Below are 22,807 nucleotides of genomic sequence, written 5' to 3' on the forward strand. Positions count from 1 at the left end.
TATAAATGAGGGTTCTAACACCTGCTGCTGTTACCATCATTATTATTAGTCACTTTATTATTACTGTCATCATAAACCTAAATGACCAACTTTTCCCATAAGTATTACTGGTTACATCGGATGGAGGTTACATCAGGTGGTGGTTACATCGCATGGTGGTTACATTGGATGGAGGTTACATCAGGTGGTGGTTTGTATTGGATGGAGGTTACATCATTACATCGCGTGGTGGTTACATTGGATGGTGGTTACATCGGGTGGAGGTTACATCAGGTGGTGGTTACATCGCGTGGTGGTTACATTGGATGGAGGTTACATCATTACATCGCGTGGTGGTTACATTGGATGGTGGTTACATCGGGTGGAGGTTACATCAGGTGGAGGTTACATCAGGTGGTGGTTACATCGCGTGGTGGTTACATTGGATGGAGGTTACATCATTACATCGCCTGGTGGTTACATTGCATGGAGGTTACATCAGGTGGAGGTTACATCAGGTGGTGGTTACATCGCGTGGTGGTTACATTGGATGGAGGTTACATCATTACATCGCCTGGTGGTTACATTGGGTGGTGGTTACATTGGATGGAGGTTACATCGGGTGGTGGTTACATTGGATGGAGGTTACATCAGGTGGTGGTTACATTGGATGGAGGTTACATCATTACATCGCATGGTGGTTACATTGGATGGAGGTTACATCAGGTGGTGGTTACATTGGGTGGTGGTTACATTGGATGGAGGTTACATCGGGTGGAGGGATGTTACATGTTTACAGACTGTAAAGCTCCCTGAGGCTTATTTTGGATTTTGGGCTGAACAAAATAAAATGAATTGAATGAAGCCGTTTACAATCGAGGGGTGTTCTGCACATGTAGCTGATTTCAGGTATAAAATCCCAATTCAAGTCACTCAAAGCCAGATCTTGTTACAGAATCTAAAGAGGAAGCTACAAACACAGAATTCTAAAGTTACTTGTCCATATTTTTTTCTGCACTTTTAATTCCATTTTTTCCCCTGAAATATTATTTTTGTATTCTGTTTTTGTTTATCAAAGTGTTCTGTATAGTGTTATATTTATATTAATAAATACAAATGAATAAAACAATGTGTTTGTTTCTGGTTAGGGGGTTGTTAACATGCCAATTGTGACTAAGATTGTAACTTGTAAGTTTCCATAGAGCGATTTATCCGTTGAAAAGACCTTTACGTTTAGACCCGTTTTCAACGTGGATTATAATATTGGTGGTAAACTTACAAAGTTTATTTGTAAATCTAAAATAAAAGATATATCACAAAGGAGAGGACATATCATTACCGTATTAAAAATTACGTTGAAATGTGGTCTAAACGTAGACGTCTTTTCAGCCAAAAGACGCTCGCTGGCTCCACAGATCATAACGAAGCGTCCAGTCAAACAGATTCACTCAATCGATATTATCGAAATCTATTTAAAAACCGGACGTTGCTGCCTTGCAGGGCGCATGCGCGCCGCGTTATCCCGTCGTCAAGGAGACTGTTTGTTTGTGACCCACGAGAAGCTTAAACAGTTGACAGAAGCTGAACCACGTGAGCCCCCGGGGACTGAGGGACAGGGACAGAGACAGAGACAGAGACAGAGGGACGGCAGCACGAGGTAAACTGTTTAACTGCGTCTGTTCGCAGCGGAGCCAACGAGCTGAACGCAAACAGTACTTTTACACTGCGGTAGTAAGTTAGTACTTTTACTCAAGTAAAGTATCAGTGTAATACCTGACGTGTGAGACCGGTACCAAACCAGATCAGAACTAACGTTAGATCACGCGTCGTCGGACTGATATCCGATAAACCTCACGACCCACTCGGGACCCAGTCCGGACTGCTCTGGTTCTAGTCCGGTAATGGAACTCGTACTGATCTAATGGAATTGTTATGGTCTTTTTTATGATCTTGTCCGTTTCTGGTCTTGTGGTTTGATCAAAGGTGCCTTCAATATCTAATTTTGATCAAGTGATCAGCCCATCAACGTATTTATTCCGACACTTTAAGTGTAAACTTCCGAACCTTCACGTCATCATTAGATCATGGCGAGATCAGAGTGTGACGTCATCGACTTCTCAGCGCTGCAGAGGGAGCTGCAGGGGGCGCTCGAGTCCGAGCGGCGACATCAGAGAGAGAACGACGCCAGGCTGAGAGCCGTCAGTCAGAGAGGCTCCTCCTACAGCCACTTCCGGTAGCCACGCGCATGCATTATTACGGTTGTTTCTTTAAACATTAATGAGGTTTAATAGAGTATTTGAAGATGTACATTTGTAATGTGTCCTGGTGGCCCTGGGGTCTCTGAAGGTTCCAGGCTCATTGCTTGTGTCTGTGTGTGTCAGAGACCTGGTGCTCACATGCCACATGAAGCCTCTGGAGAAGAAGGACAAAGATGGAGCTCCACGCAAACAGCCCTGGAACCCGGTCGCCGGTCGGGCCAACGAGCCATGGGCTTAATTCTACCGTGATTGTAATAGAATGTCTTTCTGTCAAGATAAAGGAACAGATTCTTCATTAATATGCATTCATTTTCAATAATATACTTTAGAACTTAAATAATACAAACAAGGGGAAATGATGCTAGCTGCTGTCAGGGAGGAGCAAGTTTGGTCTGTAGTAACAGTCCACGTGTTGTTAACGGCACCATTATCCCAGAGCGTATCTCCTTTAATTATAAACTTTAATAAACATATATCAACAGACTCTGGTATGAAGTGTGAGTCTCAGCAGTAAGTCTGATGATGAAGTTTTTCTCTCTGTAAAACAGGAAGTGCTTTATACCGAGCAGGTTGACACGCAGAGGAGTGAACACAGGCAGGAATCTCACTCCGACCTCATTCATGGAGACTAAAACCTCTCACTGTCCTGCTGGTCGACTGAAATGTCCTGGGCTCCATCCAGAGGTTCCTGGATCATTTTGGGACGTACAGGGTCCCCTAACAGGCCGATGAGATACACAAAAGCGGTCCCATGTTATAATATTGAAATTATGTGATATTTAAAGCATCATGCCCACACAATCATCCAGGAATCCTTGTATGGCCAATTGCATACCACAAAGCATCCTTGAAACCTTTGGAAACATGGTTGTCTTCAAGGACCCCAGTGCTCATTTTAAGGACCCCTGAAAACCTGCAGTAAAAATAATAAAATATAATAAAATGTCTAACTCATAAGAGGATCCAGGACTCAGCCCAGGACTTAGCAGAGGGACTCCATGATTGTCTTATTTATTTAAACTTCATTTGATATGGTCATCACAGTGGCATTAGAGTTGTGACATACAATAACTCAGAAGAATGCGCTGTGTTCAGTGTCACACTAACACAACACCTGTCCACAGGAGGCTTTTTAAAATAAAAATAAAAAACAGAACAAGAAGATACATCCACAAATACACACATAGATACATCCACACAGTACAAGTGTATTTCCGGGATTGCTAGGTGTGAGAACAATGTTGCTTCTCATTTAACCACGATTTAAAGCCTCTATTAGAAACATTGAAATTGTGTTGCATTTTCAATTCTGTTCTGGATAGTTCCATAGAGTGATTGTCCAAATAAGGTTGTGTCTCTACTGACGTGCTGGTGTCATTGAGCGATGAAGGAGCACGACCATGTAGGCATTTAAAAATGTGCTTTAAGCTCAAATTGCTTATAAAGCTTTCAAAGCTGAATATTACATTTTTGCAGGATGTGACAACTGTGCAAACCTCAATGTTTGTCATTTTCAATGTCTGGTTATACAGTGATATGATGGGTTGTATAGTTGTTTGTGAGGATCGTTCCCAAGTAGTGATGCAGTATGATAGGTGTAGAATACCATCACATGCATGTCGAGCTGGGCTGTGTTGAACACCAGATACCTTCTGAAGAATCGGAAGCAATCAAGATTTGATTACAATTTTTTGTGATATTACGCACTTGTTTATCAAAACTTAGATGGGAGTTTTAGAAGATTCCTAAGTAACTATCATCGGGATACATTTGACAGCCGACCGCCTGACAACTTTTTGTTAGGTTGTTGATATACATATCAAGCTGAATGTGCTTGTTGTTTATTCTCAGTTCCTTTATTAGCTGATATGTGTGGTTGTTGGACTTTTTGTGGTTCCCAACCACCTGCCTCTTGGTAAAAGGACATGTAATGTATAGAGCCTGCAAAGAAAAAAAAATGTTTTCTTATATTTTATTATCTCCCAATTACATGGGCTTGTCCCTCTTGACACATTCCCCAAATGTCCCCTAAGTGTTATTAGCACCAAACTACCTACTAGAAAGAGTTTCAGCATTGAAGAGGAGTGACACCTCTCTTGCAAGAGAGACGATCTTTGGATAAAGTTCATTGCCAAGCAGAAAAAAAGTTGAGTTGTAGGTTGTGAGGAGGACAGAGAGACAGACAAAAGAGAGACAGGCAGAGAGACAGACAAGCTAAAGAAAGAGAAGACAGATAGAGAGAGAGATATCAGCGGCTCCATTTGTTATTCCCTCTTGAACAGATTCTATTTTAAGTTTTTCTGGTGAGTTTTTAAAGTTTTGTAATTTCTCCTCTGATTAGATTTGAAAACGGAAGATGATTGTTCTTATTGTATTCAGATAATTTACTTCACTAAAAGAAAATTGAATTGATGTATTGTAAAGTGAAATATAAGTTAAACATGAACATACATTTCACTGTTAAAAGAATATAAATGATATTTCATGAACTGCTTTGAATCTGTGAGGCTGTCGACATGTCCCTGATGTTATGAAGCACAATTACAATCTGTATGTACATTCAGCAGTGTTGTATTATTACGTATTATGTGTGAAACAGAAGTGAGTACAAAGAGAAGCATATAAAAGGGAAAGAAGAACCTCATATGAATAAAACTAAGCATAGACATTAGTTACAAAACTATATATAAAACTACATCCTGTCTCTAAATCAGCGATGAAGGATCAGAACGTCAAAGAGGAGGTGATGAAGATTATGGAGGAAGCTCCAAACGCCAGAAGAGCTCTACTGGAAAACCACGACAACCTGCTGAGTGTAGCCGACTACTGCCACAGCAACTACCTTCAGGTGAGTACTACTACTACTGCTACTACTACGACGCCAACGATAACCTGCTGAGTGTAGCCGACTACTGCCACAGCAACTACCTTCAGGTGAGTACTACTACTACTGCTACTACTACGACGCCAACGATAACCTGCTGAGTGTAGCCGACTACTGCCACAGCAACTACCTTCAGGTGAGTACTACTACTACTGCTACTACTACGACGCCAACGATAACCTGCTGAGTGTAGCCGACTACTGCCACAGCAACTACCTTCAGGTGAGTACTACTACTACTGCTACTACTACGACGCCAACGATAACCTGCTGAGTGTAGCCGACTACTGCCACAGCAACTACCTTCAGTACTACTACTACTACTACTACTACGACACCAACGATAACCTGCTGAGTGTAGCCGACTACTGCCACAGCAACTACCTTCAGGTCAGTACTACTACTACTACTACTACTGCTACTACTACGACATCAACGATAACCTGCTGAGTGTAGCCGACTACTGCCACAGCAACTACCTTCAGTACTACTACTACTGCTACTACTACGACGCCAACGATAACCTGCTGAGTGTAGCCGACTACTGCCACAGCAACTACCTTCAGGTCAGTACTACTACTACTACTACTGCTACTACTACGACACCAACGATAACCTGCTGAGTGTAGCCGACTACTGCCACAGCAACTACCTTCAGGTCAGTACTACTGCTACGACGCCAACGATAACCTGCTGAGTGTAGCCGACTACTGCCACAGCAACTACCTTCAGGTCAGTACTACTACTACTACTACTGCTACTACTACGACGCCAACGATAACCTGCTGAGTGTAGCCGACTACTGCCACAGCAACTACCTTCAGGTCAGTACTACTACTACTACTGCTACTACTACGACGCCAACGATAACCTGCTGAGTGTAGCCGACTACTGCCACAGCAACTACCTTCAGGTCAGTACTACTACTACTACTACTACTGCTACTGCTACGACGCCAACGATAACCTGCTGAGTGTAGCCGACTACTGCCACAGCAACTACCTTCAGGTCAGTACTACTACTACTATTAGTACTACCAACACTACTAATACTAGTACCACTATTACGACTCCAACAACAACCTTCTGAGTGTAGCCAACTATACTTATACTACTAATACTAGTACAACACAGTGTCACAACCTGGCTCAAGGGCCATGACAAACAAGGGAACGAGGCAGCATAGCGGATCAAAAAGGGATTTATTTTACAAAGGAATCAGCTAAAACATGTACTTGGTAGCGGATAACTTAAATAAAACAAGCAGGGTAATCAAGCCATAGTTGACTTCTGCCTTGCGGTGAAGAGCTAGCCGTGTAGTCCCATCAGGTGGGGTTTATCACCCTTGGCTCACCACTCCCAGGTGCCCCAGATCTGCAATCAACTAAAGACAAAGATGTTACTACCAGAGAGGTATCACTCCCGCAGAGTGGCGTGAATGAACCACACGGAGGCCGTCACAACAGTTTCACCGTTTCTGTCCTTTGTGCTAAGCTAAGCTAACTCCCAGTCAGGTGCCTGCTGCATGAAGGCGTTGGAGGAGACTAAGAACTTTACCACCCAATCACTGGCCAGCGTGGCATACCAGATCAACTCTTTGGCCAATAGCATGCTGAGTCTGCTGGAGGCTCAGACCAATCAGCTGCGTCACTTGGAGTCCTCCATCAACCTCATTGGTCAGGTGAGACCCGCCCCCTGAAATCTTGGTGTCACTGTTGTTTGGATGTTTGGAAGTGTGATGGGCGACAACAGCGGTCAGGTGCATTGTGGGAAGTGTAGTTCCAGGAGGTGTAGTCCCAGTGTTGTTGGACTGAAGGGATATCCTAAATCTGCTTTCTGGTAGAGGGTCTTAAAGGGACCACTGAATGTGGATCTGTGTCACCATGACAACCGTGTTAAACAGTGTGTCTCTGTGTGTATGTGCATCTGTGTGTCTGTCTCTTGGTGTGTATGAGTGTGTGTGTGTGTGTGTGTGTGTGTGTGTGTCTGTTTGTGAATGGATAAATGGAGCCTCTGTTCTTTGTGTTCATTACAGAGATTTCAAGTAAAGTCCTTCTGTGGTTTACTTTTAATTGGTTTTAACTACATATTTAATGAATAACGGGTTCTTCTCTACTTACGGGTTCTTCTCTACTTACGGGTTCTTCTCTAGTAACGGGTTCTTCTCCACTAACGGGTTCTTCTCTACTTACGGGTTCTTCTCTACTTACGGGTTCTTCTCTAGTAACGGGTTCTTCTCTACTAACGAGTTCTTCTCCACTAACGGGTTCTTCTCTACTAACGAGTTCTTCTCTACTAACGGGTTCTTCTAATGGGTTCTTCTCCACTAACGAGTTCTTCTCCACTAACGGGTTCTTCTCTATTAACGGGTTCTTCTAACGGGTTCTTCTCCACTAATGAGTTCTTCTCTACTAACGGGTTCCTCTCCACTAACGGGTTCTTCTCCACTAACGAGTTCTTCTCTACTAACGGGTTCCTCTCTACTAACGGGTTCCTCTCCACTCATGGGTTCCTCTCCACTAACGGGTTCTTCTCCGCTAACGGGTTCTTCTCTACTAACGGGTTCTTCTCCACTAACGGGTTCTTCTCTATTAACGGGTTCTTCTCCACTAACGAGTTCTTCTCCACTAACAGGTTTCTCTCCACTAACGGGTTCTTCTCCACTAACGGGTTCTTCTCTACTAACGAGTTCTTCTCTACTAACGGGTTCTTCTAACGGGTTCTTCTCCACTAACGAGTTCTTCTCCACTAACGGGTTCTTCTCCACTAACGGGTTCTTCTCTACTAACGGGTTCTTCTAACGGGTTCTTCTCCACTAACGAGTTCTTCTCTACTAACGGGTTCCTTTCCACTAACGGGTTCTTCTCCACTAACGAGTTCTTCTCTACTAATGGGTTCCTCTCTACTAACGGGTTCCTCTCCACTCATGGGTTCCTCTCCACTAACGGGTTCTTCTCTACTAACGGGTTCTTCTCTATTAACGGGTTCTTCGCTACTAACGAGTTCTTCTCTACTAACAGGTTCTTCTAACGGGTTCTTCTCCACTAACGGGTTCTTCTCCACTAACGGGTTCCTCTCCACTAACGGGTTCTTCTCCACTAACGGGTTCCTCTCCACTAACGGGTTCCTCTCCACTCATGGGTTCTCTCTCCAGACGGTGGAGAATCACAAGGAGAAGGTTTCCAGGAGGGAGATCGGCGTCTTCACGGCCGTGAGACGAGTTCCTCGCAGCCACAAGATTATCCATCCTCAGCAGCCCACTTCTGGCTCGCAGTCCCGCCCACCTCATAGCCGTCAACCAATCAGCTACCAGCTGCTGGACAGCCTCGGCCACGGCGTGAAGGTACTTCACTCGCAGATACAGTATATATACATATAAATACGTGAAGGTACCTCACCCACGGAGGTTGATATATAAATATGTAAATCGAGTTAATATTATGTTACCACATTATTTCATTAATGGCAAAAACAATTTAAATGTGTAACTTATTTTGAAAGTCTTTTGCCCACAAGCTCTGAATACACATACAGATACAACATGGGTAGCAGTGAAGATCTTCTGATAAAATTCTACTTATGGTGAAGTAGTCACCGTAGATCCTTGCAGTATTTCGAGAAGCAGAAGTGAGACTCAGTCTGTTAGATGCTAACAGGAAGAGGTGGTGGCTGCAGAACAACCACAGAAACAGAAGAGTTCCTCGTTCACGCTGTGACCATTTTAAGTTTATATCACATCCTCTTCCAGAGAGTCTCAGACCTACAGCTCTTCTACGGTACGTGGTAAAGTACTGTAAACTACAGTGGAATACTACAAACTACTGTAAGTTATGGTAAACGTTAAAGGTAATGGTAAAGTTATGGTTAACTATAAACTAGCCACTAGAGAATAGTCAAGGACATTCGCTCTGCGGAGAGGGTGATCAGCCGCAAGTTTTTTTAAAATCTTTTTTTACTTTAACTTATTATACTCATATAATTCTTTTTTATTCTTCTATTTGTCTCCCTATATCGCTCTAATTCTGAAACTACCGTAAAATACTGCAAACTACTATAAACTACAATACAATATTCTACTATTATAAACTACAGTAAAATACTACAAACCTACAAACTACAGTATGTATGTATGTATTTATATATACCAAATAATATATATATAATATAATATAGACTATATGTTGAAACGTGATGGAGGATGAACTGAATATTCCACCAAGAAGAAAACAAATAAGGAAAATTTATCCTCAACTCATGAGTGTGTTTCTCCGTTTGTATGTTACTGCTGCTGGTGTAGATACACACACACACACGTACACGCACACACACACACATACACTCACACACACACACATAAACACACACACATGAACACACACACATACACACACACACGCACACACATACACTCACACACACACATAAACACACACACACACACACATAAACACACACACACACACACACATAAACACACACACACACACACATGAACACACACACATGAACACACACACATACACTCACACACACACACACATAAACACACACACACACACACATAAACACACACACACACACACAGTCTTTGTAGAGCGTGAGAACATGTTTAGAGGGACCAATCAGAGCTGCCTGAGAGACTCTTTTGAAGCTCTCTCACAAACACGAACACACACATTAACACAATCACGTGTCTCATCAGGTCTCTGGGAAACAGTCCGAACAAACCGGAACCATCCGCAGACACGGCGCCTCCACCAGGTTCAGTTCTGCTGTCTCTGTTAATGACTTCACTTCCTCTTTCATCTGAAGCACCTCTAACAAGGACTGTGTGTGTGTGTGTGTGTGTGTGTGTGTGTGTGTATCGCAGGTCCACGAACCCTCCAGAGCCTGTGCAGTGTCCGGTGGCGCCCCCTGTCAGCGGGTAATAACACAGTGTGAGCTCTTGTACATCTTAGTGAGTGGGAGATCTTTCACAATAAAGCATGCTAAAATCAATTTACTATATATCATTTTATTATCATAATCATCATAATCATTTATTAAGTTATTACATTATTAAATAAATCCTTCAGGCGGCAAAAATATCAAACGTCTTTTGAAGATAAAATGCTTTCATTTTGTTTTTCATCAAGAGGGGTCAAAGTGGAACACATTGGTACACTTCTTTAGACTAAGGCCACATTTACACACAGCCGGGTATTTACAGAAACGAATATTTCTGCCCCTGCGTTTTCAAAAAAGTTTCTGTTTATATGAACCTGCATAAATACGTCCCGGACGGCATCGTAACTACGCCCAACCCGCCCAACCTGTAGTCGGCAGTGTAACGAGAAGGATAAAGACATGCAAACCAATCAGAATTCTCAAAACCAACAACAAGTCGCATACTGTGACGTTTGACAACCTAAAACCGAGTTCACGCGCAAACACAAAAACAGAGTTTTCAGAAATCTCCACTTTGGCCGGAGTTTTTAGAATTGATCGTTTTTTCCGTGATAAAAGCTCAGTTTCTGTGTAAATGAAAGGCCAAAACGCATGAAAATGGAAAAATGCGTTTTCCCATCGTGTAAACGGGGTCTAACTAATATCTTTTTCAGCTCTAGTTTTGGGAAACCCGTAGCTCCACCCACCGTCCCCCCTGCCTGCCATGCTCCACCTGATGGTGACATCATTACCATGCTGCTGAACGAAGCCCCGCCTCTTCCTACAGTGAATGAGTTTACAGCTCAGGATGATGAGGTTACTACTACCTCGACCCCCCCCCCTCCACCTCCACCTGATTTGTCAGGAGTACTGTCTGCTCTGCTCCCCCCACCACCTCCCCCACCTCCTTCAGAGGCTGTAATCGATTACAGCGCTCCTCCACCCACTCCTTCCCTCAGCCTTGAGACAGGTGAGTTTTAAACCGATATCAATGGATGTTAACAGGACAATTATTTACACTCATCATCATGGTAACATAATCTTGACATAAGCCACGAGTCATTTCAAAAACCTCTTCATTATTATTTATGGTGAAATGTAGAAATCCTTCATTGGTCAAATTTAGTGACATCACAATGACACCCGTCTGTCTCCTTAGTGGTGGAAGAGAGCAGCTTGCCACCTCCATCCCCCCCTCCTCCATCTGATGATGTCGGCTTCCCTCCAATGCCCGATGAGGCCTTAGAGCTGCCAGCTCCGCCCCTTTCCCCTCAACCCAACCAAGAAGTAGAAGGTACCTGTCCGTCTGTCTCGTCCGCCTCGCCGGCCAACAGAATCGAGCATCATGCACATGGCGGCCATCTTGCTACATTCAGCTCGCTCACCCACTACATTGTGTTGGTAGTGGTAGGCTTACATGTACTTTTTAAATAACCATAACTTTCTCAATTCTCAACCGGTTTGGTTTGTTATGTTCGAAAATAGGTACAAGATTTCCCTTTACAAACATATTGAGAAATGTTGTATGTTGAAATCCCCACCGTGTACAGAGATGTATTTATGACACTGCATACTTATGAATTATTATAATGACAGCCTTATTCATAAGTATGTAGTGTCATAACTAAATCTCTTACAAACTACTATAAGAAAACCAAATAGTTTAAAAAACGGTTGAAAATGTATCAAGTTATTATTATTTAAAGTACATGTACCAACACAATGTGATGGGTGAGCGAGCTGACTGTACCAAGATGGCTGCCATGTGCGGACGTTCTAGACATCCAGCCAAGCTGAACGCCGTGACGTTTTAAATGAAATAGAAACACGTAAACATTCACACAACATCTCTTGACGTTACACACAGTGGTGGCTGCTGGATTTTATTTTTGGGTTTGGGTCAGTTTCAGTAATCATGATTCTATGTAAAAAAAAAAAGGTATCAAACACGTATTATTACTTTTCAGGTAAATATTTAACATGTATTCCAACAGTTTAACATAATAAGGACATCTTATTCAAACAATTCAGTATATCAATGAATACATATAACCATATAAAACAATATTCAGTTCATTATATGATATAACTACCATATCGTAACTATTATAAATATCATCAAATATATTATATTAAAGGATACAAAAGTTTATCCTTACAAAATAAATATATTTATATACAATCTTTTAGATGGTGACGCCAATATACGGCGTTAGCATGTAGCTAACCAGTAAGCTAAACATCCCGGAGTCTCTACAGAAGCGTGATATGCGCGGCTTCCCTTTCTCGCCGGTCCGTGGTCTGATCGATGTTTTTCTCTCGTACTGAGTTCAGGTCGGGTCTTCTTGGAGGACACTGCCGGTGGTCGCTCTTAGGGCGGCGAAGGGCCCAAATCTCAATGTATTTTAGGACACAGAAATTATAATGTCACTCTTTATCAGTGATGTGCTTCTTAGACCCTTTGCGACCGGCCTGAGCTGAGACAAGCAGAGAGGACGTGCAGGAAAAGCATATATTTTGCATAGATATCTTGATTTACAAATACTACCAGGGATATAATCCACGCTTCAAAAACACAAATACACAAATATTGACCAATGGTAAAAATGTATTTTTAATATAATAAACAACAATATATATATATATATATATATATATATATATATATATATATATATTATATTTCTTTTTGTTTCGTCGCTCATGGTGGGGCCACGGCCCATTGCCCTCTAGGGACTAGCAACAAAACATGGAACAGCGTTTTCAACCTATTACATGTGTCTGACCAGTCCTGGTATTGCTGAGCACTTGCTCATTTGTTGCTTCATGGTACTTCTCCACTTGTTTCTGAGTTTGAAAGAAGTTCTTTTTTTGTCTTCATTCAATCACACAATACAGGAGGTTGCTTGATGGAGATTTAAGCCTTTACTTCTCCATTTTTTCTCTCTCTCCTCCTTTTGTGGTATTTTTTGTGTCATTTTCTTCCCTGGTGTTTTCCTCTCAGTTCCCTTTTACTCTCAGTTTTTTTTCAAGTTTCTCTATCTGTCGTGTTTTCTTCAGTGAGCCTTCTGCCCAAGAGAAGCCGCCGCCGTCGCTCGCCCCCTACCACTCGTTCTCTCTCTTTGAGGGTTCGCTCCGGCGCTGCCTCCCGCTGCAGTTACACTCGCTCTCTTTTCCTACCTGCTGTCCAATCACGTAAGCCGACAGAGGGATGTCACTTTGATCTATACTAGAAACTAGGTGCAGATCGAAAAATACCAATACCACTGCAAATAATAAATAAACTTAAAAGAAAATGATTAATTTGCTTTTATCTGTTATTGTGTCTGAGATATTTGGACTCCTAATGCTGCATTCACACCAAAGGTATGAAATTCTTCGTGCCCCAGGATTACATAAAAATCTATGCACAGTCGACATGATTTAGTTCAAGTTGCGTTAAAACGCAGCAAACGCAAAATTTGAAATATTTGATATATAAACTTTAGCAACAATATGACGTGGATAAAAGGATAAATGAACGGTACTGTTAGCTGTGTGTAGGTACCCCGAGCTGTACGTACCCAACGTTATATTGTGACTGGTCCAGGAACCACCGTACACAGTGCCTTGCCACGTTGCCAGGGGACAGTTCGTGGCAACAATCAAATGGGCTAACGTTAACCTTTAGAGCGTTTACGTTTGATGTGTATGCAGCATATAAGGAAGTGAGTAATTGTTAAGGCTTGTTGAGGACATCCTAAAGGTAATCTAGGTCCTTGAGGAAGTTCTAATAGTACTTGAGGATGAGAGGGGTTTTATGGGGAGGTTTTCTGTTTTCCTAATAGGTATAAGGGTTTCTTGAGGATGTTGAACATTTTTTGAGGATGTTGGGGTACTAGGGTACTAGGTGTTCTCCGGGATGTTGGGGTACTAGGAGTTATTCAGGACGTTGGGATACTCAGAGTTCTCCAGGATGTTAGGTCACCAGGAGCACTTGAAGAGGTTGGGGTACTAGGAGCTCTTGAGGATGTATAGGTACTAGGTCTACTAGGAGTTCTTCAGGATGTTGCAGATGAGGATCCATAAATGTTTTGTCAATGCAGATGATCACTCTTCCTATTCTCTCTGTCAGTGATGATCCCCCCGCCTCCCCCCTACCCCCCCCCCCATGCTCCTCCATCCTTCTCTTCTTCCTCCACACTGCTCCCGCGCTCCTCTTCTTCATCTCAACTTTGCTTCACTACTTGCCACGAACACGTCGGTAAGAATACCAACATATCTAGTTGTAGTGTAGTTAGTATATGGTTACTGGTAGTATCAGAAGTAGTTTTAGTAGCAGTACAATTACAGTAGTAGGGCTGTAGTAGTGTACATCAGTAGTTACATACATCGGTAGCAGTAGTACTACACACTGTAGCAGTAGTAATGAACATTAATAACAGTGGTATGGGTTGATGTGGTGCAGCGCTGGGAACCGCAAGGTTAGTGGTTCGAGTCCTGGCTGCCCCATGTCCCATGTCGAAGTGTCCCTGAGCAGGACACCTAACCCCTAAATACTCCCTGGACAAAGCCATGGGTTAAACATGTTTTGCTTTGGATAAAAGCGTCAGCTAAATGACCCGTAATGTGATGTAATGGTACTGTACATCAGAAGCAGTGTTAACAAACATACACACAACTGAAAATATAAAGTTTGACTTTTCTGCTTTTTGTCAAAGCACTGCCTCCAGAGACCTTATTGGCCAATCCCTGCTGTCACTCACAGCACCTCTGTCCTCTTAGATCTCAAGCTCCCAGCCACGCCCCCTCCTCTCCTATTGGACGATCTGGGTGGTTTCAATGACCTTATGCCGCCCCTCCCTCCACCAGTGGGCCTCCACACAGACGCTCCTGACCAATACCTGGAGAAAGGTATACTCACACATGGTATACCCAAAAGGTATACCAAACACATATGGATAGATATGTATATATCTATCTCTAGTAGAGATAGATCTCTACTAGATTGTATACTAGTTTGTAGGGGTGTAACGATTCATTTTAACAACGATTCGATTCAAATCACAATTCATGGTTGCCGATTCGATTCATGGACGATCTGGGTTCAACGATTCGATTCAGTGACTTGAAATCGATTCAGTAACTTTACTGGACAGTGCAGGCAAAGTTTCTGAGATCCCTGTTGTTTCTTGTAAGGAAATCCGGTTTAAATTAATTATGGATATTATAAACAAGCAAACAACAATTAATGGCAAATGTATTAACCTTTTATTTGAATCAAGTGCCATTTTCAATGTAAACATTACACAATAATTACACAATGTTTGGATCAATTCACAGAACCCCGTTGTTCAACCACATCGTAGGGTCGCACGTCTTTACAGATAAACTTGTTACTGTGATGTGAGTTTGGTGCTGGAGGCCTGAGGCGTCTGCAGAGCTGAGTTACCTGCTGCTGCTGCTGCAGCGGTGACGCTGCTCGAGGTCCTGACTGTCGGCGATGTTTAATCCCGCGGCGCCTTAGTAGACGGCCGGAAAGATTCGTCGTGTTTCCCTGTTTTTTTATTTGGCTTCTACATATTCTACAAACAGCGACCATCTTATTTAGAACACCTCCGTGTTTGCAAAAGCCCAAATGTTTCCACTGGATCGATAAGTTGGTTTGTAAATGTCTCGCTCGCAGTCGTCTCCTCCACGCCGTGTTTTGTTGTTGTTCAGAGTTTCGCGCGGCTGCCGCTGCGTACTGATGACGTCACAGACAGGCAGACTGAATCGAGTAACGTTTAACGCGTCTAAAGTGCTAAAAAACAAACAAACAAACACACATCCATACAGTTTTTGTACTTAAATCCAATGTGCAGTTTACAAGTATCGATACAATCGATTATGTACCATTTCAATCGATTTGTAATCGATATATGTCGTCCGGAAGGCCGATTTGCGGAGCACAGATTGATTCCGTTGGATCGCAGGAATATAAATCGATTAATCGATTCAGTGAATGAATCGTTACACCCCTACTAGTTTGTGTGTGTATATATATATATATATATATATATATATATATAATGCAACTGTCCTGTGTGTCCAGTGGAGGCGCTGTACAGCTACGAGCCCTCCAAACCTGACGACCTTTCGCTCAAGGAGGGCGACGTCGTCTACCTGCTCCTTCGTCGTGACGACGGCTGGTGTGAGGGCTGTCTCCGCGGCAACAGGGGATTTTTCCCGGGAAACTACGTCCAGTCGTGTGATAAGAATGGAGCCCCAGTTTGAAATATGATTTGAAATTATAACGTATGTTGTACAACATATATACAGTAAGATAGTAAAATAGACACATATCCTAATAAATACAGAAAACCACTGGGTTCAAACCTAAAAGCTTAAAAACTTCTTGTTCCTGTGAATTACATCATGTTCTTGATCTAAATAAATACATAACTGTGGGTTATTTTACTCTAAAAATAACTGTTAAATAATGGATGAGAGTCAGACACGTTGCTCAGGTGTCCATAGTGTCGGAGCCAGCCGTGTTTTGGAAAATTAAGAGTGTATTTTAAATCTCCAGCTGTTAACTGTAATAGAAATACTTCCTGTGATATTTGTCTGTTATACCTGTCTCTTCACGTTTGTAATCATTTGATCAGCTGACACGTTGAAATCAAGCCCCGTTTCTGTTTCTGAAATCATTACTTAGTGTGTAGCACAGAGGTCTTCAACAGGGGGTCAACAGGAGGTACTGCAGGGGGATCGCGACATTTTGGGTTGATCATTCTTTCTGAGTGCTTCTCTGCTTCTCTGCCTGACTTTCCAAAGTGACCAACTTGTGCTTCCGAACTTCAGTCCCTTTTGGATATTCCTGGTCGATGTTTGGAGCATGGAGTGAGCTGAAGTGGCGCTGAAGATTTGAAGCTTTGAAACGCTCTAATGACGCCTGACATACAAGGCCGAATGGCTTGCCATTACGTTCAACAAAGGAATATAAACTCTCCCACTCTGTTAAAAGCGTCCTGTGTTCATCTTCATATTTTCCTTTTGCTGTGCATTTTTTCCGTGTCATATTGAGAGCCAACGGGACACAAATTGTTTACTCAAATAATCTTGCTTCCTACTGGGAAACTGTTTCATCTCACGCACATGCGTGTTTGACAAAAATACCGTATTGAACTCAAGCGAAGCGAACACGCTCACAGTGTCAGTAAATGTAATGTCATTTAAAAAGTGAATAAACTAATTATTAATGAAACACATTTTTTATTTCTGTCACAAGTCAAGTCAAGTCAAGTCATTTTATTTTGTATAGCCCAGAATCGCAAATTACAAATTTGCCTCAGAGGGCTTTACAGTCTGTACACATACGACATCCTCTGCCCCGAAACCCACCATCGGCACAGGAAAAACTCCCCAAAAAATGAAAAAACCCTTACAAGAGGGAAAAAAAGGGAAGAAACCTTAGGGAGAACGTCGGAGGAGGGATCCCACTCCCGGGATGGACAGACTACAATGGATGCCATGTGTACAGAATGAACAATGTATAATACATGCAATTCCTATGACAGAAATGATTCAAGTAATTGTGAGTAGTAAGCCAGGCGCACAGCAGGACCACTGCAGAGGCAACCACCATCAGATAGAACCACCATCCACAGAATCCTGTGGGGAGGGAGAGCACAGAGATTTTAGGAGAGGGTAATGTCGGTTTATGAGTAAAGTAATATGATTAATATCTAAAATAATGATGATGATGATGATGATGGCAGCAGCAGGCGTCAGCATGGCCACGGTAGGTGTCAGGACCAGGGTCCCGAAGGAACCACGATCTATGGAGACCTGATAGGGGCGAAAGCACAAAAAAAAAACTCCCGGAAAGAAGCTGAATTAGTCATGTGCATTAATAAAACTTGAATTATGGTAGAAAGAGAGCGTGAGAGAGGAGCTTGGTGTGTCCTAAGAATTCCCCCGGCATTCTAAGCCTATAGCAGCTTAACTAGGGGCTGGTCCGGACTAACCTGAGCCAGCCCTAACTATAGGCAGAATCAAAGAGGAACGTTTTAAGTTTTACTTTAAAAGAGCTGACCGAATCTGCCCCCCGGACTGAAAGTGGAACCTGGTTCCACAAAAGAGGAGCTTGATAACTGAAGGCTCTGGCCCCCAGCCTACTTTTTAAAACCATAGGAACAACAAGTAACCCAGCATCTATGGAGCGCAGTTGCCTTGTAGGGCAATACGGTGTTACAAGCTCTTGAAGATACAACGGTGCCTCACCAGCAAGTGCCTTGTAGGTGAGGAGAAGTACCTTAAAATCTATTCTTGATTTAACAGGGAGCCAGTGCAGAGAAGTTAATACAGGAGTGATATGATCCCTTTTCTTAGTTCTTGTTAATACACGTGCTGCAGCATTCTGAATCAGCTGGAGAGGCTTAAGAGATTTATAAGAGCAGCCTGATAACAAAGAATTACAGTAGTCCAGTCTGGAAGTGACAAACGCATGAACTAATTTTTCTGCATCACTTTGAGACAGGAAGTTCCTGATTTTTGATATGTTACGTAGATGGAAATAGGCAGTCCTTGAAGTCTTCTTTATATGCGAGTTGAAGGTCATATCCTGGTCGAAGAGAACTCCCAGATTCCTGACGGTGCTGCTGGGTACCAGAGCAATTCCATCCATAAAAACTGTATCACGCGACAGCTGGCTTCGAAGGCGCTCTGGGCCTATCAGGATAACTTCCGTTTTTTCTGAGTTTAGCATCAGGAAGTTGCCGGTCATCCAAGTTTTGATGTCTCCAAGACATTCTTGGAGTCTAACTAACTGGTCCGTCTCTTCTGGCTTGATCGACAGATACAGTTGAGTATCGTCTGCATAACAATGGAAGTTTATGCGGTGTTTCCTGATAAGATCGCCCAAAGGAAGCATATAGAGGGTAAATAAAATCGGTCCAAGTACAGAACCTTGTGGGACTCCGTGACCAACATTGGTGGTCTTTGAGGATTCACCGTTTACAAGCACAAACTGGGATCGGTCCGATAGGTAGGATTTAAACCAGCTGAGTGCAGTTCCTTTGATACCAATTAAATGTTCTAGTCTCTGCAACAGGATACAATGGTCTATGGTATCAAATGCGGCACTGAGGTCCAGCAAGACAAGAAAAGAGATGAGTCCTTGGTCCGATGCAAGTAGAAGATCATTCGTAATTTTCACCAGTGCGGTTTCTGTACTGTGATGCACTCGGAATCCTGACTGGAAATCCTCGAACAAAGCATTGTTTTGTAGAAAGTCACATAATTGATTTGCGACGGATTTCTCAAGGATCTTAGAGAGGAAGGGAAGATTAGAGATAGGTCTGTAGTTAGCCAACACCTCTGGAGCAAGAGTAGGTTTCTTAAGAAGAGGTTTAATTACAGCTACCTTGAAGGACTGTGGTACATGTCCTGTTAACAAAGACAGATTCATAATATCTAATAAGGATGTGCTAACTAAAGGAAAAACTTCCTTAAGCAGTTTGGTCGGAATCGGATCCAAGAGACAAGTAGAAGATTTAGACTTTGAAAATAAAGAAGTCAGTTGATCAAGGTTGATGGAAGAGAAGGCATCCAAACAGGCATCAGGGCCCACTGCTGCATCCAAGGAGGACAGGTCGGCACTGGTTGAAGGCAGGAGACCATCAATTTTCTCTTTGATAGTCAGAATCTTATCATTGAAGAAGTTCATGAAGTCGTTACTAGTGAGGTCCAAAGGAATACACGGCTCGACAGAGCTGTGACTCTCTGTCAGTCGGGCTACAGTGCTGAAGAGAAACCTGGAGTTGTTTTTATTTTTCTCTATTAATGATGAGTAATAAGATGCTCTTGCGTTACGGAGAGCCTTCTTATACGTTTTAAGGCTGTCTTGCCAAACTAGCCTAGATCCTTCTGATTTGGTGGAACGCCATAATCGTTCAAGCTTCCGCACAGTTTGCTTTAGGTTCCGTGTTTGAGGGTTATACCACGGAGCAGACTTCCTTCTTGTTGCTATTCTTCTTTCCAGAGGAGCAATAGCGTCCAGCGCCACTCTCAAAGAGCCTGTAGCAGTATCGACAAAATTATCGATCTGAGACGGACTGAGGTTTTCACAGGAGTCTTCTTGTATCTTGAGGCAGGGCACTGAACTTAGAGCAGAAGGAATGGCTTCTTTAAATAAGGCTACAGCGGTATCCGATAAGCGTCGACTGTAGAAACCTTTGGCAGGAGGAGGTGGTTCTGATAGTAGAAATTCAAAGGTTATCAGACAATGGTCCGACAGGAGAGGGTTCTGTGGAAAAATTGTTAAATGTTCAATCTCAATCCCATACACAAGAACCAAGTCGAGAGTGTGGTTAAAACAGTGAGTTGGTTTATTTACACACTGACAGAAACCAATTGAATCTAACAATGAAAGAAATGCAGTACTAAGGCTGTCGTTGTCGACATCCACATGAATGTTAAAGTCACCCACAATAATTACCTTGTCCGTTTTAAGGACCAAACTCGTTAAGAACTGTGAAAATTCAGAAAGAAATTCAGAATAAGGACCTGGGGCCCTGTACACTATTACAAAGAGAACCGGCTGGATTATTTTCCAGGTCGGTTGCGAAAGACTGAAAACCAGGCTTTCAAATGAGTTACAATCCACCTTAGGTTTAAAGTTTATTAAAAGGCAGGAGTCATAAATAGCTGCCACTCCCCCCCCTCGGCCTGTGCCTCGGGGAATATGAGTATTAACATGACTCGGAGGAGTCGCTTCATTTAAACAGAAATATTCCCCATTCAACAACCACGTTTCAGTAAGACAAAATACATCAACATGGTGATCTGATATTAGTTCGTTTACCAAAACAGCTTTAGATGACAGAGATCTGATATTCAAAAGACCCCCTTTAATTCTCCTATTTTGTTGCACTATTGCATTATTAGTTTTAACTTTAATTAAGTTATTTACTACAACTCCTCGGTTGTTTACCTTTAACTTAGATAAGTGTGTCCGTGGGGCAGACAAGGTCTCTATAGGGTTCATTATGCTGAGTGACTGCTCAGATTGAAGCGCAGAGAAGTGTGTAAGACTGCGACTCTGCTCCCTGGTCTGAACTCTGGGTCATGGATTAAGTCCACTAAGAAACTGGGTCAGGTTCTTAGAAAGAAGTTCAGCTCCGTCCAAAGTGGGATGGATGCCGTCCCTCCTAATCAGACCAGGCTCTCCCCAAAACGTCTTCCAGTGATCAACGAAGCCCACATTATTTACTGGGCACCACCTCGACAACCAGCGGCGGAATGACGACATGCGGCTATACATGTCGTCACTTGTCAAGTTTGGGAGGGGGCCAGAGAAAACTACGGTGTCCGACATTGTTTTAGCGTATGTACACACCGATTCCACATTAACTTTAGTGACCTCCGAGCAACGTAATCGGGAGTCATTACCGCCGACATGTATTACAATCTTACTGTATTTACGTTTATCCTTAGCCAGCAGTTTAAGATAAGACTCAATGTCGCCCGCTCTGGCTCCCGGTATACACGTAACTATGGTCCCTGGTTTCGCTAACTTCACGTTCCTCAGAATGGAGCTACCTATAACCAGAGTTGGCTTCTCAGCGGGTGTGTCGCTGAGTGGGGAGAAGCGGTTTGAAACGTGAAGTGGTTGGTGGTTAACCGTGTGCTTCGACTTAGACTTATGCTTACTCCGGACAGTCACCCAGCCTCCCGGCTGCTCGGGGGTTGCCGGGGGACGGCTAGCAGGAGCGAACGCTACGTCTATGTGGCCCGCACCGGCTACGGGGGTGGGCGGGGTAACTACAGCGGCTAACGACTGAGCTTCCATGGTGCGGAGCCGTGCTTCTAGCTCACTAAGCCTCGCCTCCAATTTATCAAATATACTACACTTCTTACATGTACCGTTATCGGTAAGGGAGGCAGAGGAATAGCTAAACATGTGACACACCGAGCAAGAAAGAGCAGGAGAGGCAGGGAGGGAAGACATCACCAGGTTAGCTGCTAAGCTAATGCTAACGCTAATAGAAGTAACGTTGCCGCTAAACAACGTCCAAGCAACTATTCGATGGAGCGAAAATTTGCTAGACGGTGAGGCGTTTAACAGCGCCTCACGTAGATAAGAATTCACCGTTGTGATGAAAAATATCACGCTACATTCAACTCAGTATAGCTAGAGCTGTGAAAAGTTCGATGACATCAAACACGCTGGTAACAGGAAGTTTCTGTTTTATAAAATAAAATAAAAACATTCAACACTGAAAACAAAAAGCTTGTTAGCATAAACAGTGATGATAATAATAAAATCACCATCACGCTTTACGACAAATAAAATCACAGCTCGTCTCCTATCGGCTACGCAACCCTCGACAACGATGTGAGCGGCGGAAACCTGACAAACGCTCTCATCCAATCAGACGGCGTGTTTTTGGTAAGTTAGTTTAAGTACAAGGATTCATAATTTGTAGAAGCACTTTTGTTTTTCTTTTATCAGCATCTTCTCTTTGTTCAGAGAATCCTCCTGCATCACATTACTTGATCATCACATCGTTAGCCCTCCTCTAGATCTGTTCATTGGCAACCAAGATCTAACGTTACGTCCCTGCCTGCTCAGTTGGCTCTGCATCAATCTGCTTGTTACATTACATGTCATGTCATTTAGCTGACACTTTTATCCAAGCTCCCCGTTGCTTGCTGTTGCTCCCTCACAGAGAGCTAAACACTCAACAACATCCCAACTGTTTGATATCCTAGTTCCTAAACGGCATCGGGACAGCA

The 22,807-nt window shown here is 42.9% G+C and overlaps 2 protein-coding genes across 8 annotated transcripts in view; both read left to right on the forward strand.

Moving 5' to 3' along the window:
- The first annotated feature begins 1,411 nt into the window (after positions 1-1,411).
- dnaaf19 (dynein axonemal assembly factor 19) lies at positions 1,412-2,720 on the forward strand. 3 transcript variants are annotated; one of them, XM_040191402.2, is made up of 3 exons: positions 1,412-1,636; positions 2,061-2,212; positions 2,361-2,720. In XM_040191402.2, the coding sequence occupies exons 2-3, from the start codon at positions 2,064-2,066 to the stop codon at positions 2,473-2,475; spliced, it is 264 nt and encodes an 87-aa protein (XP_040047336.1). In that variant the 5' UTR covers positions 1,412-1,636; positions 2,061-2,063; the 3' UTR covers positions 2,476-2,720. The 3 variants fall into 3 exon arrangements, with proteins under 3 accessions (XP_040047336.1, XP_040047337.1, XP_040047338.1); XM_040191403.2 differs by having other exon boundaries at positions 1,555-1,877; XM_040191404.2 differs by having other exon boundaries at positions 1,620-1,710.
- Positions 2,721-4,353: 1,633 nt separating this feature from the next.
- Positions 4,354-22,807, forward strand: part of LOC120828058 (abl interactor 2) — a 30,774-nt gene continuing 12,320 nt past the window's right edge. For 2 of the 5 annotated variants that reach the window (XM_078084302.1, XM_078084303.1), the window contains exons 1-8: positions 4,354-4,540; positions 4,952-5,085; positions 6,630-6,800; positions 8,274-8,462; positions 9,822-9,880; positions 9,990-10,043; positions 10,720-11,015; positions 11,205-11,339. In XM_078084302.1, coding sequence (XP_077940428.1) covers positions 4,954-5,085; positions 6,630-6,800; positions 8,274-8,462; positions 9,822-9,880; positions 9,990-10,043; positions 10,720-11,015; positions 11,205-11,339 — 1,036 coding nt within the window. In that variant the 5' untranslated portion in view covers positions 4,354-4,540; positions 4,952-4,953. Of the gene's footprint in view, positions 4,541-4,951; positions 5,086-5,997; positions 6,129-6,629; positions 6,801-8,273; positions 8,463-9,821; positions 9,881-9,989; positions 10,044-10,719; positions 11,016-11,204; positions 11,340-13,105; positions 13,241-14,159; positions 14,289-14,809; positions 14,967-16,118; positions 17,274-22,807 lie in introns of those variants that run through there. The other 3 variants (XM_078084305.1, XM_078084304.1, XM_078084306.1) reach the window with 3 other exon arrangements.

The sequence above is a fragment of the Gasterosteus aculeatus genome, chromosome 11 (genome assembly GCF_964276395.1).
Source record: "Gasterosteus aculeatus chromosome 11, fGasAcu3.hap1.1, whole genome shotgun sequence".
Taxonomy (NCBI): Eukaryota; Metazoa; Chordata; class Actinopteri; order Perciformes; family Gasterosteidae; genus Gasterosteus; species Gasterosteus aculeatus.